We start from the raw sequence: 12,784 nt of genomic DNA on the forward strand, positions 1-12,784 counted from the left end.
CTGGAGTTAAGACCTACAGCAGCGCAGAAGCAGCAAGGAAAGAGCTACAGAAACGAGGTATCTCAGTGGACCCGCCGCGGGTGAGGGACAGCGAACATGCGCTGGACGCCGCTCTGTCGGAGCTTCTCGGATGGGAGCGGAGATCAGATCGTCAGGAGAGGAGTAACTCTACGGCGCAGAGAGCGAGGGAGAAACTGAAGGGGTTTCAGAAAGACGACGCGGAGGAGAACAGCTGAGGCTCTCTTGTAAATTTACTACATTCTGGTGAGGTAGCTTTCATTGTCGGACTACGCCTGTTAATTAATTAATCATTTGACCTCATTTTTTGATCAGGGGGAGAGATAGCAATCGTAGCTTTATTAAGTTGGACTTATAGGATGGTGTTATTTCTTTTGTTAAAATTGATTACCATCTCTAGTATTCGGCCCTCTCTAGAGGAGAGACTACACCCTCGACCCTCCAACTGGGTCAGCCTGGAAGAGTTAGATCTCTTCCACTGTTGGGAGTCACTTTTCTGTTGTGTTTATTTATGTTATTTCATTGTGTTTGTGAAAGTACATACTTTTCTGAGGGAGACCAATGTTTAATTAGAAGTTTTTATATGCCAAAGCCAAGTAATTTAAAGATCACATCCTTGAATGTAAATGGCCTAAGAAATCCAATTAAGAGGAGCAGGGTGCTGGGAAAATTAAAAAAGGATAAATCAGAGGTTGTAATGCTTCAGGAGACGCATATGTCTAATAAAGAACATTATAAGCTAAGGAGGTTTGGATATTCAAACTCTTTTTACAGCTCCTGTAAAAATAGCAGAAAAAGGGGAGTGGCTATTTTAATGTCAAACACACTGAATTTTGACCTAATTAAGGAAGAAGGAGATAAGGAAGGCAGATACATTTTAGTTAAGGGAAGACTTGATAACATATTAATCACATTTGCTTGTGTTTATGTACCTCCTGAATGTGAAAAAAAATTTATTATACAGCTCTTTGAAAAAATTGTCGGATTCAGTGAGGGTATAATAGTCTATGCAGGAGACTGGAATACAGTCTTGGACTACTCCTTAGACACAACAAGCAAAAAACAGCATAAACTGCCTATGTCAAAATGCCTCAATGTTTTACTGAGAGAATATAACCTGTTTGATGTCTGGAGGAATCTCCACCCTTCAGAAAAAGACTTTACCCATTTTTCAGCTACACATCAGATTCATTCTAGAATAGATTATTTCCTGATGAGTGCGGGGGATAGACATAGGGTGATAGAATGTACAATAGGAACCTCTGATGTCTCTGACCATAATGCGGTTTATTTAACTATACACCTAGATAGTGCTCGTAAAAACACACTGTGGAGAATGAATATTGGGATTTTGAATAACAAAACAACTATGGATGAAATTAAAGGGGAAATTAGAAATTGTATTAAAGATAATATAAATAGTGAGGTTGACCCAACAATATTATGGGACACAGTTAAAGCCACTATGAGAGGGAACTTGATTTCACGGATGGCATACATAACTAAGGCAAAGAGATTAAAATATGAAAAAATACAGGAAGAACTAAAAAAGTTAGAAAAACAACAACAAACAGCTAATAATATGAGGCTAACAGAAAAATTGAAGGATGTCAGAAAACAAATAGATGCAACACTGTCAGATGAATTAGAAAGGAAACTTAGATATGCTAAACAAACCACTTATGAATCAGGTCCGAAAGCAACAAAGATTCTAGCAAGACGCCTGAAAATACAACAAACAAAAAATTGTATATCGAAGATTAGGGACCCAATGAGTAAAGATTTGACTTTTAAACCTGAAGAAATTGAAAACTGCTTCAAAAAATACTATATGACACTATACTCTAATCCAGACCCTGTAGATGAAGTGATGATCAAAAAATATTTATTATCCTTGGATCTTCCCTCCATTGGACAAGTCCAAAATGAGTCTTTGACCACTCCGATTACAAAGAAAGAACTGGATAAAGCCATTAGTAATTTGAAAAATAATAAGTGCCCAGGGAGCGATGGCTTTCCAAATGAGTGGTACAGGGTCTTCAAGGAGGACCTTACGCCCACTCTACTTGAATCTCTGAATTGGACTCTCAAATACGCCAAAGTACCCCCGTCATGGAAAGAAGCAGTGATATCAGTGATACCAAAAGAAGACAAAGATAAAACACTATGCGAATCTTATCGCCCCATCTCTATACTAAATGTAGATTACAAGATATTCACATCAATAATCTTTAAAAGGTTGGAGCATATCCTCCCTGAACTAATAAATGAAGACCAAACTGGATTCATAAAGGGCAGGCAAACCCAAGATAATATCAGACGCACACTGCATGTCATAGATCAAATACATAAAAAAAAGCTCAGTGCAGTGTTGCTTAGCCTTGATGCAGAGAAGGCGTTTGATAGAGTTAGCTGGCCTTTTCTTTATAAAGTGCTGGAGACATTTGGCTTCAATGATCAAATTATTAGCTGTATTAAAGCTCTTTATGGTGATCCTACAGCCAGGTTGCGGATTAATGGCTCATTGTCTGGCAGCTTTAACCTTAAAAGAGGTACAAGACAAGGCTGTTGTCTTAGTCCTTCCCTCTTTGCATTATTCATTGAGCCATTGGCTCAGGATATTAGACAAAATGATTATTTGGAGGGGATCAACATAGCAACAGAGGAACATAGAATAAGCCTGTTTGCTGACGATATTATCACTTACTTAAAGAACCCAAACATAACAATCCCTAAACTTTTTTCCATTATGGAAAATTTTGGTGAGATGTCAGGATATAAACTCAATATTAAAAAGACACAGGTACTATGTTTGAATTATACACCTAGCAGTAATATGAGGAGTAATTATAAAATAAAATGGGACACAAAATCAATAAAATACTTAGGTGTGAATATCACCCAACATCTAAAAGACCTATGAGTCAAACTATGGTATTCTAAGTGATCAAATTCAGAAAGATGTAACACGTTGGTCAATGTTGGCTTTAAATTTTAGCACAAGAATAGAGGAGATAAAAATGAATTTGCTGCCTAGATTATTATATGTCTTCCTCTCCCTCCCCATAAGGCTCCCAGAAACCCAATTTTCCACATGAAACAAGGTGTTATCTAGATTTCTCTGGGGGGGTATTAAACCTAGGGTAAGACTCAGAAAAAGGAGGACTCGCTTTACCTGACCTTAAAAAATACTACTGGGCGGCCCAACTGAGATACGTTGTTTATTGGTGCTCTCCAACATATAGCGCAAAGTGGAAGCAAATCGAATTCAATCTGGGTAAAATACCACCTCCTGCAAAATTGGGGTGTAAAATCTTAACAGATAGTAAAGAGGAGGGAACTATCCTGGGCGAAAAAAAAAATGGTACGAGGTCGTTAAGAAAAACAAAATTGAAGGTGATATTAAATTGTTAATATGGCCATCTCAAATGCCCAGTTTTGGCCCAAGTGGGTCAGATGATTTATGATTTACATTTAACAGGTAGATGGAGAGGGGAATTACGGCAATATGTACACTCACTGAAGGGAAAATATTTAAATCATTTTAAAAAGTTAAAGAAGAATTAAATCTTGAAAACAGAGACCTATATCGCTACCTACAATTGCGTCACTTTTACGAAAAAAAGGTGAACAGGGACCTATTAGAAGGAATTAGTGAGGTGATTATACTCTTGACACGTGCATATGGTGGAACTCCCTCAAAAATTGTATCAAAGTTGTACAATAGTCTCCAAAAATGCGATGGCAGAAATTCATTCTATGTTAAAAAAAAGTGGGAACGAGAATTCAACATTACATTAACTGGGAGTGACTGGTCCTCCATGTGCAAAACACAACAATCTTCAACCAGCTCAAGAAGATGGCGAGAATTTGGATGGAAAAATCTAATTCGTTTTTTTATCACCCCATATATAAAATCAAAACAACTTAGTCAACAACAGAAATGCTGGAGAGGGTGTGGACATGTAGATCCCAATCACTCCCATATCTTTTGGTCATGCATTAAACTGCAGTTATTCTGGAACAGTGTCATTCAGACAGTAGAGGAAATGTTATGCTTATCTATACCCCAAGATCCGAGCTTTGTATACCTAGGACTTATGGCATATGAAGTCATTGGAAAAAAAGACATTTACCTCTGCAAAATATTACTGATTGCTGCCAAAAAGGCATTGACAAGGAATTGGTTGAAAAGTGACCCACCTGGGCATGGACAATGGCTGAATATTGTAGACGAACTATAAGCCATGGAAAATTTGACTTTTCGTCTAAGCCTTAAAGAAGGAGACTTTGAGAAAAAATGGCAGAAGTTGTCTATGTTCAAGGTCAAAACCCAACCATAAGAGGAAAAAAAAAAAACTTTGGAAAATATGGTAATGTATGCTCCCCCCAGCTTGTTTTTTGTTTTTTCTTCTTGTTTTTTCTTTTGTTTTTGTATTATAAAAAAGACTAAATAAAGAGTTGAAAAAAAAAAAAAAGAATGAACATGACTCAAAGTTGTTTTTTTATTCTCGGAAATGATAGGTCTTTTTTGAACAGCAGTAATTAAGACATTCTTGAGAAGAAGCGGGTTTTATTGTATTATATTTGTTCTACATCATGTCAACCAAAAGTGCTGAAAATGTTAGACCTCTAGCTATAACACTTCCAGAACTGATGGGATTGGAACTTTTGGTGTCAGCTTGGAGCTGCGCACAATGGCTCCACCTGCTGGTAAAAATTTTACCTGTGGAATTTTATGCAAAACCCACCGGGTCGACCATCCTTTTTCAGCCTTTATCATCCAGCTGACGATGAACCTCCACCCTACCTCAAATACTTTTATCCACCTTTTACTGGTTTTCTTCAGAGATTTCCCTATTTAGCTGTATCCATCTCTGAGTAGCTTCCCTTTCATTAGTAAATGCCCCGTCATGCACATTATGACACTGCCATGGTAAACATAATATATTCATGGTGATATGCGGCGACAGCTTTCCAACACAACATATTTTTATGAATGCAAAAGAGTTCCAGAGCACCTTGTTCAACATGTTTGTTGTATTTGCTACATGTCAAGTAGAAAACTAAATGGAGCTTTATGTCTTTATTTCAGTAAAGGCCTTCTCACTATTTATCAGAGCTCTCTCAAAGCACACATTAATCTGAGCACTGAATCTCTGCAGCTCCTATGGATAATGCTTCTTGGCTTCTTTGCTAGCAAATGCTCAAGTTTCATATATTGCTGAATGTCTTTTATTATTATTTAAGTGGTAGCACAGCTAAGAGCTTAATACAAATGCTCACACATCTCACACACTTTCATTGGTAGCATTTTTAGAACCCTATGCGTCTTTTTATGTTCATCTCAGATTTTTAAATAAGTTTTTTTTTTTTATTGGTCTGTCAAATCATTGCTAAAAGGGAGAAACACACAAAGACTTTTTCCAGAAGTAGCCTGAGCAGGGTTTTAACACCAAATTGTGGGCCCTGTACACAGTCAGTGCCAATTGGCCTCCATTTGTGCCAGTGCCTGAAGCATAGGGTTTTAATATATTGTAGAATGTTTCTTTTATTCACCAGCTGAATGCATCTGACATTTTTGTGCTTATACCCATCCCTAGATACATCCTAGTTAACATTAGCGCAGGCTGATGCTCTTTTAGGGCAGACTGCTAGTAGATGTCCACGCAATTGCTGCAAGTACCTTCATGTTGCCTCAATGACCTCACCTTGTTTCACATCCTCGGGCTCACACCCGCCCTTGACTTCAGCATCTGGTGCAGAACTATAATTAATAACTGGTGCAGAACTAATTTTCCAGCAAGAAAAAAGAATTGGTATTAGATTCTTAACATACAAATAACCCTGCTTTTTAGAGCAAGCTCACTTTGTATTTCTAGAGGCATGTCAGTACAAGAGCAACTGCTAAATTTAATAAAACATATGGTCTAAAATGTATTCATAATGTTGATTGTTTATGTTTAAAATTCGGTAAATTTTTGTTTTGGTAGGGGCAGAAATTTAAGGGTGTCAACCATGCAGTCATATCATTAAGCATCCACAAGAGGACACTTGCTCTTCCTTGAATACCTAAACATTGATCTTGCCTTGTCTTTGCTGAAGAGCCTCCAGGACTGGCCACCACTGCTCCAGCTGCTACATCTGATCTAGCACCAGTATTAGTTTCTGAACCTGGTTAATGTTAACAACAAAGGTTAGCTGGCCCATAATTGTCTGCATAGTTACAGCAGCAAGTAGCCTGGTTGGCAACAAGCTAAGCTAAATAGCTAATTGAGGTGAGAATATGACAGCAGCAGCTCTCTGGAGTGAATTTTAATTTGACTTTGCATAACAGGCAAACTGGGTTCGCCTTTGGAAAAGAAAGCAGTCATTAGCTGCCTCCCCTCTTTCTGTTTCTGTATTTTTCTTTCTTGTTCTTTTGATGCCTTGATTTATTCCTTTGGGCAACATGGATGTCTAGCCTCCAGGTCATTCAGTCTTGTCTCACTGACATTATTCTTTTCACCATTGTTTGACTGAACGGTTTAAACCATTTTGCACTTTCAAGTTGGGCTTTCAGAACGGGTTTGGTGGACTGTGACATTAAGTGTGTTCTCTCAGTTGGTGTAATCTATATATACATTTTAAATACATTTTGACACCAGTTAATTCTAGGGCCAGATTTATTCAAAATAAAAACTAAAAAAAAAATGTTTTTCATTAGCCTCCTTTCCTAGGTGGGCCCTGGGTATTCAGGACCACTTTTCCCCCTCACTTCCATGGCCATAAACTGTACGAGTTTTGTTTTCTTGCCCTGTTCGGTGTGATTTTCCAGTCGTGCAAGAATTTTCTGTTGGGGTTGACTTTCAGCCTGATCGTGCGTTGTGTAGTGTGCAGGGGGTAATGAGGAGCGATCAGCCTCCCACGGCCACCTCCCCATCAGGAATCGTGAGGTCTGCTTGTCTGTCTGTCTGTCTGTCTGTCTGTCTGTCTGTCTGTCTGTCTGTCTGTCTGTCTGTCTATCTATGTATGTATTGCTTAAAAAAGAAGCATCACAAATTTGAAAAATATGAACTTTGTGTTTTCCATGTTTTCATTATCTTCTTTTTTCAGATGTTATAGTGAAATGTTAGCAATGACTAAATATGGTTCTACTAAGAATTATTTGGGGTGCAATCTCAAAGGGGAAACTAAATCATTAGATTTTATGATATTACGCCAGACGTAAGGAAGGAGGCCGAGGACTAATGTGCGTAAGAGCCACTATACACGATGAAACATCCAAGATCCATAAGTACATAAAGGACAAGGCTCCAACAGACGGCATCCTCTGTCAATGTCTCAGACAATGGGAAACAGAAGATGAGGTGCCAGAGACTCCATCATGGGAGGATAAGCCCCTAAATGTGATGTGCAACCAAAACATATTCGAAGTGGCAGATATCAGGAAATCCTACCAATGGCTAGACAGAGTTGTACTGAAGGACAGCACAGAGGCAATCATCATTTTAGAAAGACTTGAATATTTTGTTAGAAATTAACTAAATTTGTAATTAGTTAATTGAAACTTTTATGACAGAATGACATGAATGAAAAAAACATTTCACAAAAAAACATTTCACAGCTGAAACTGTTTTTTTTGTTGTTGTTGTTTTCCATTCTATCTTTTCTGCCTATTCCGTTGGGGGCAGTGCCTATCTCTGGCACTCTATGGGCGAGAACGGTACACTGTTCACAGGTTGCCAGCCGGTCACAGGGCAACATAGAGACACTCAAAGACATACAACCTTGCACACACACACACACACACACACACACACACACACACACACACACACACACACACACACACACACACACACACACACACAGCTAAGAACAATTTAGAGATGCCAATTAACCTAACAGTCAAGTTTTTGGATTATGTGAAGAAGCTAGAGTACAAAGAGTAAACCCACACATGCACAGGGGAACATGCAAACTCCATGGAGAAAAACCCCAGGTGCCACCACGCAGGCCCCAGCTTGGCATGTGGTGTATCACTGTGGTCAATATGGCACGTTTTTTGATGAAGACAAAATGCTTGATCCAGCTGTCCATTTAAGTCCATTTTATTTTTAAGTGATCAGGAATTTTTCTTAAAATAATGCCAACATGTAAAACATCTTTAAACAGAAGACTTTATTATTTAATTAAATTTAAGGCTTGTTTTTAATTGGATGTAATTTACAATCTTAGTTGTTTTCAGTGTGTGCACATACATTACCAAAAGGATCAGAAATATTATTACGATAATGCAGTTTTATTTGCAGGTAGATTAATTAATAAAAACAAACACAAACAAAAAGAAACTCATGTATACATTTCACAGTGGATGCAGAAGAACCCCACTGAATGTAGTGATGTGGCTGTTCCCAAAGTAATGAGTGGTAGCAAGCAGCCGCATATAAACATGGTCTCCTTGCTGCAGTTGCAGAAATGCTGCATTTCCACCATTATCAGACCCATCGTAAGATGACTTAAGATCATAGGCAGTCACAATAAGTTCGTTGTTCTTCATGAGGGCTAGACTTACAGGTTGGTTTCCTCCAGCATGATAAAAGAAGGTAAAGTAATATATGCCTGCAACAGGTGCAACAAAAATACCTGGAAGAAACCACATATAAGTTTAATAGATATTGTTGACATTTTAAATGCCAGTTTGAAAAACTGTTACATTGTTCTTACTATGAATATGTGACGTGGAAAACAACATGGACAGAATGTTGTTTTCAATTAGAATTGAAATACTATATTTGGATAGCTTGTGTTAAAAATATAATCATCATCACCACCTATATTTGATACTGTAGCAATGGAGTTTTATCTATAAACTTAACTAATCTCTTAGGCACTTCAGCATTCTCCAGGTAAGACTCTCTCTCAACTGGGCTGTTGTTTTACAAATAGAGACCATGATATTTACAAAACAGACAATGAATTACATTGAATATTTTTGCAAACCAATGCAAATCTTTTTTTTTTGGGGGGGGGGGGGGGGGGGGGGGGGGGGGGGGGGGTAGCCTAGTGGGTTAGAGCAGAGCTTGTGCTCTGAAAAGGTTGCAAGAACCCAGTTCAAATCCCACTGCCTACACTCTGGTTTCCTGAGCAAGACCTTTAACCACCAATTGCTCCATTCACAATGGCAGCCCACTGCTCCCCAAGGGGATGTGTTAAATGCAGAGGTATATTTCTCCAATGTGAGATCAATAAAATAAAATTATTATTATTAGTTTGCAGTGATTAACCAGTTTATGACTTTGGTACATTTGATAGCATGTTTAATATCAGTAGTATTAGAGTATTGTTTCAGTGTTTGGAATGTTAGTTAAAAAGGTAATTAGTTATCGTTTCAGTAACTACCTCTTCAAGAAAGTAACTGAGTTAGTAGCACAGTTACTGCGCAAAGTAACTACTTACTACTCAAAGTTACAAAGTTTTTACATTTTAAAATGTCAAAGAATTTGAAAACCTGACTGTTGTCATGATTTCAATTATAACTGGAAGTTCAATTATGAAATCAATTAGTCTTATATTAATAAAGGAATTAAATAATTTATTAAAAAGATTATATAGCTGAAAACATTGGACCTACATTTAGATCTAGATGAGGCCCTTGCTAATAAAACCTACGAACATATTAATAGATGTAAAACTCCTAATTGACTGCAGAGACAAACTCTACCCCATTAAACATTAATTCATAAAAGAGCAAGAATTCTGTATTAGTCCTCTTTGATTGTAGTACATTGTTTTGAATAATTAATTGCTGCATTTGTTAGTAGTTTATATGTCAAATACTAACTTTAAAAAATGTAAATGTAAGACATTCTACATGATGGTGTCACGAATGCCATCAAAAAACTGCTTGCATGGTGTAGAGGTGGTGAAGTACATTTCTAAGAAGAACAAATAAACTGGTCCTTTAAACCAATCAGTGTCACATATGTGTATTTCAGCAACCTGCTGGTGGTTCTGCAGTAAAAATCTCTTCCTGCTGCAGAGAGAGGGCAGCTTTGATTAAATGCATATAAGTAAAGTGCTGCTTTAGTTTGCAAGTAGCTTAAAGGCATTACCAATATATGAACACCAATAGCAGCTCGGCTACTAATGCCATTAAATATGTGCTGCAATTCCTCCCAACACAGATTGTTTAAATAAAAACTCTAAAAATGGTTTTATTCTCAATATTGTTTACCTGGTTAAATAAATTGTGCTAAAAAAAAACAACAAAAAAAAGGAATAAATTTATTGACAATAATGACATACTATACGCTAGGTACCTGAAATGACGTGCAAGTTTTTTTTTTTTCACAATTTATTTCTAGCGATATATTTCTAGTTATTTTGTCACTTACTAAAGTTGGACAGCTCTATACCAAAAACTCGAGTGATATTTTTTAAGCAGCACTAATAGGTTTATTGACCAAAGGAAATAAATAAAACTTATCCATAGGTATTCGGATCAAGAAAAATCTATAGGCCTACATGTATTTCTAGTACTTTTATTTAGAAATGTAGGTAGAATGTGTTAAGACTTAATTTGCCTTTGTTTCATCTCAAACCATTCTTCATAATTAGACCCCTTTTATGTCATTATGCCAAAATCCTTAGAAGGCTACGCAATTGGACTGAAACTTCCCTCCTGTCAATCAAAGCCATAAAGGGTTGATACTCTGGCACAAAAATCAGGATTCCAAAACTAGGGCAGGCCGATGGGGACTTCTTATTATCCCTACTAACTCCTCCACTAAAGTGGTGATTCTATGAAAAAGAATTAAAAGTAGAAATATAATCTAAAAAAATACATCCTTACAAATATAAATTGACTCACCTGTGTTCTGATTATAGGCATTGCCCACATTTGTTATCACTTTTCTGTAGATTATGGTTGTATGTGTGGTGAAAGGCCCACATGCTCCATTTCCACCTGTTGCAGCGCTGAATGCGACCTTTTGTGCTTCTTCAATAGAAATGAAAAAACTGCAAAACTGCATCTATTCAAAAATACATTGTTGATAAATTCAGAAAGAACTTTACCTTTCTTCTTCAGCTCCAGAACCAGACTTTCATTCTCATTCAGCCTTGTTTCGAGAGCTTCTTGCTTCTCATTCATATTTGTTTCCATAGCTTTTAGTTTCTCTTTCATGGCCTTAAATTCTTTAAGGAGCTTGCACATGTTAGGAAAGCAGGACTTTATATCAGTGGTTACTTGTGATTCACCTAACTCATCCTCAGCCAAAGTTAAACCACAAAACCACACTAACAACCACACTCTGAAATTCATCCTGGTTCTCTTACAGTGCCTCCAGAACTCTAATTGACCTGATGTGTTGTTTCCTGTTTTATATAGTTTTACAATGTCTGGTTAATGTTTAACTTGAGAGAAAAGTATCAAAAGTATACAAACAAAAAACACGAAAATTATCAAGGCAGGAGCAAAAAGATAGAAGAAATGGCCCCATATTTAACCTAATCTTTGCCCTAACTAGAAATGGTTTACTCTCAAAACCAGCATCTATTAACCATAATTATTATAGAGAAGCTGTACAGACTTTGTGGCTGTTTTGTTTTGATAAGAGCTAATGTTTCTATTCATTAAATAGACAGCAAAGACAGCATAGACAGTTTTTTCTTTTCTGCAATTTTACTATGAAATGTTTAGGTGTGAAAGATTCTGTTTAGGTAACTGAAGTTTTCTAGAAGAAGTTTTGCCTCTCATCCAAGAAGCTTCTTCAGTTCTAGTGGTAGGGTGCACTGACGTTAATATACTGTAGGTGTAACAATTAATAAAAACAATTTTGTAACAATTTTTTTTTTCTCTCGATTGACTATGTATATATGTGGTTATGCCAATGAAGATTCTCAGTCATTCAGGTCCTAGTCATTCCAAAAAAATGTATTGAAAAAAACAATCCACTGGACTTTGTTACCAAGTTTGACAAAATGTTCGCTTCCCATCTAGGAAGCTTTTTCGATTCAAAACTCAGAATTAGTGTTAAGTTCGAGGCTTTACAGACTGGACCAAAACAAAGCCTTGTTATGGCCTAGAAAACATACAAATTGAACCGGACAAGCGGGTTGAAGAGCATCAAAGATGCTCTCCAAACCTGTAGATACCTAAACTGGGTGTTTGTCAAATCAACAAGGAAATACAAAGAACATGCAGCTGAACATAATGTTGAGAAAAGACAGCAAGATAGGGTGGACACAAAAACATGTTCCCTGAAAAAGGATTTTCTCCAAGCACAAAATCCTGGTACATTTCAAACCAAAAAAGACCTTTAAACAGAGACTAGTGGATCCTTAAGACAAAATGCCTAGACCAAATGAGCAAAGTGGTGTATGAAGTTTAATGCATTGAGGAATGGTCTGATCTTTATATCGAAGAAACCAAACAGACTCTCCACAGATGCATGGCCCAACACAAAAGAGATACGACCTTCTCCCCCTATTTACGTCTTATGGACAAAGGACATGCTTTTGAGGAACAGAATGTTCACATTTTGGACAAAAAAAACAGGTGGTTTGAGAGGGGTGTGAAGGAAGCCATTTATGTTAAGAAAGAAAAACCAACCTTAAATAGAGTGGGGTGGACTCAGGTGTCCGCTTTCAAAAACCTACAATGCAGCAATAGAGTTCATTCCTCAGTTCATCAGATATTACAGGCTAACGCACTGCATGAAAAGTGAGATTTTCATCCCCGTAAACCCCCGTAAACTCCCGCAGATCTGCCTGATTTTCG

General features: G+C 37.2%; 1 protein-coding gene across 1 annotated transcript; it reads right to left on the bottom strand.

Moving 5' to 3' along the window:
- Positions 1-8,365: 8,365 nt before the first annotated feature.
- Positions 8,366-11,326, bottom strand: LOC107092040 (complement C1q-like protein 2). Its single transcript, XM_015386315.1, has 3 exons — positions 11,080-11,326; positions 10,874-11,002; positions 8,366-8,646 (listed from the first exon to the last, which is right to left on the bottom strand). The coding sequence occupies exons 1-3, from the start codon at positions 11,324-11,326 to the stop codon at positions 8,366-8,368; spliced, it is 657 nt and encodes a 218-aa protein (XP_015241801.1).
- Between the last annotated feature and the right edge of the window lie 1,458 nt (positions 11,327-12,784).

This window comes from Cyprinodon variegatus, unplaced genomic scaffold (genome assembly GCF_000732505.1).
Source record: "Cyprinodon variegatus isolate N-32 unplaced genomic scaffold, C_variegatus-1.0 Scaffold364, whole genome shotgun sequence".
In the NCBI taxonomy this organism is placed as follows: Eukaryota; Metazoa; Chordata; class Actinopteri; order Cyprinodontiformes; family Cyprinodontidae; genus Cyprinodon; species Cyprinodon variegatus.

Excerpts from the sequence above, each read along its gene's own strand:
- LOC107092040 (XM_015386315.1), bottom strand. The coding sequence starts at position 11,326 with ATGAATTTCAGAGTGTGGTTGTTAGTGTGGTTTTGTGGTTTAACTTTG. Across the intron at positions 11,003-11,079 it reads TCTGGAGCTGAAGAAGAAAG|AAGCACAAAAGGTCGCATTC; the intron begins GTAAAGTTCTTT and ends TTTCTATTGAAG. Across the intron at positions 8,647-10,873 it reads TGCCTATAATCAGAACACAG|GTATTTTTGTTGCACCTGTT; the intron begins GTGAGTCAATTT and ends GGTTTCTTCCAG.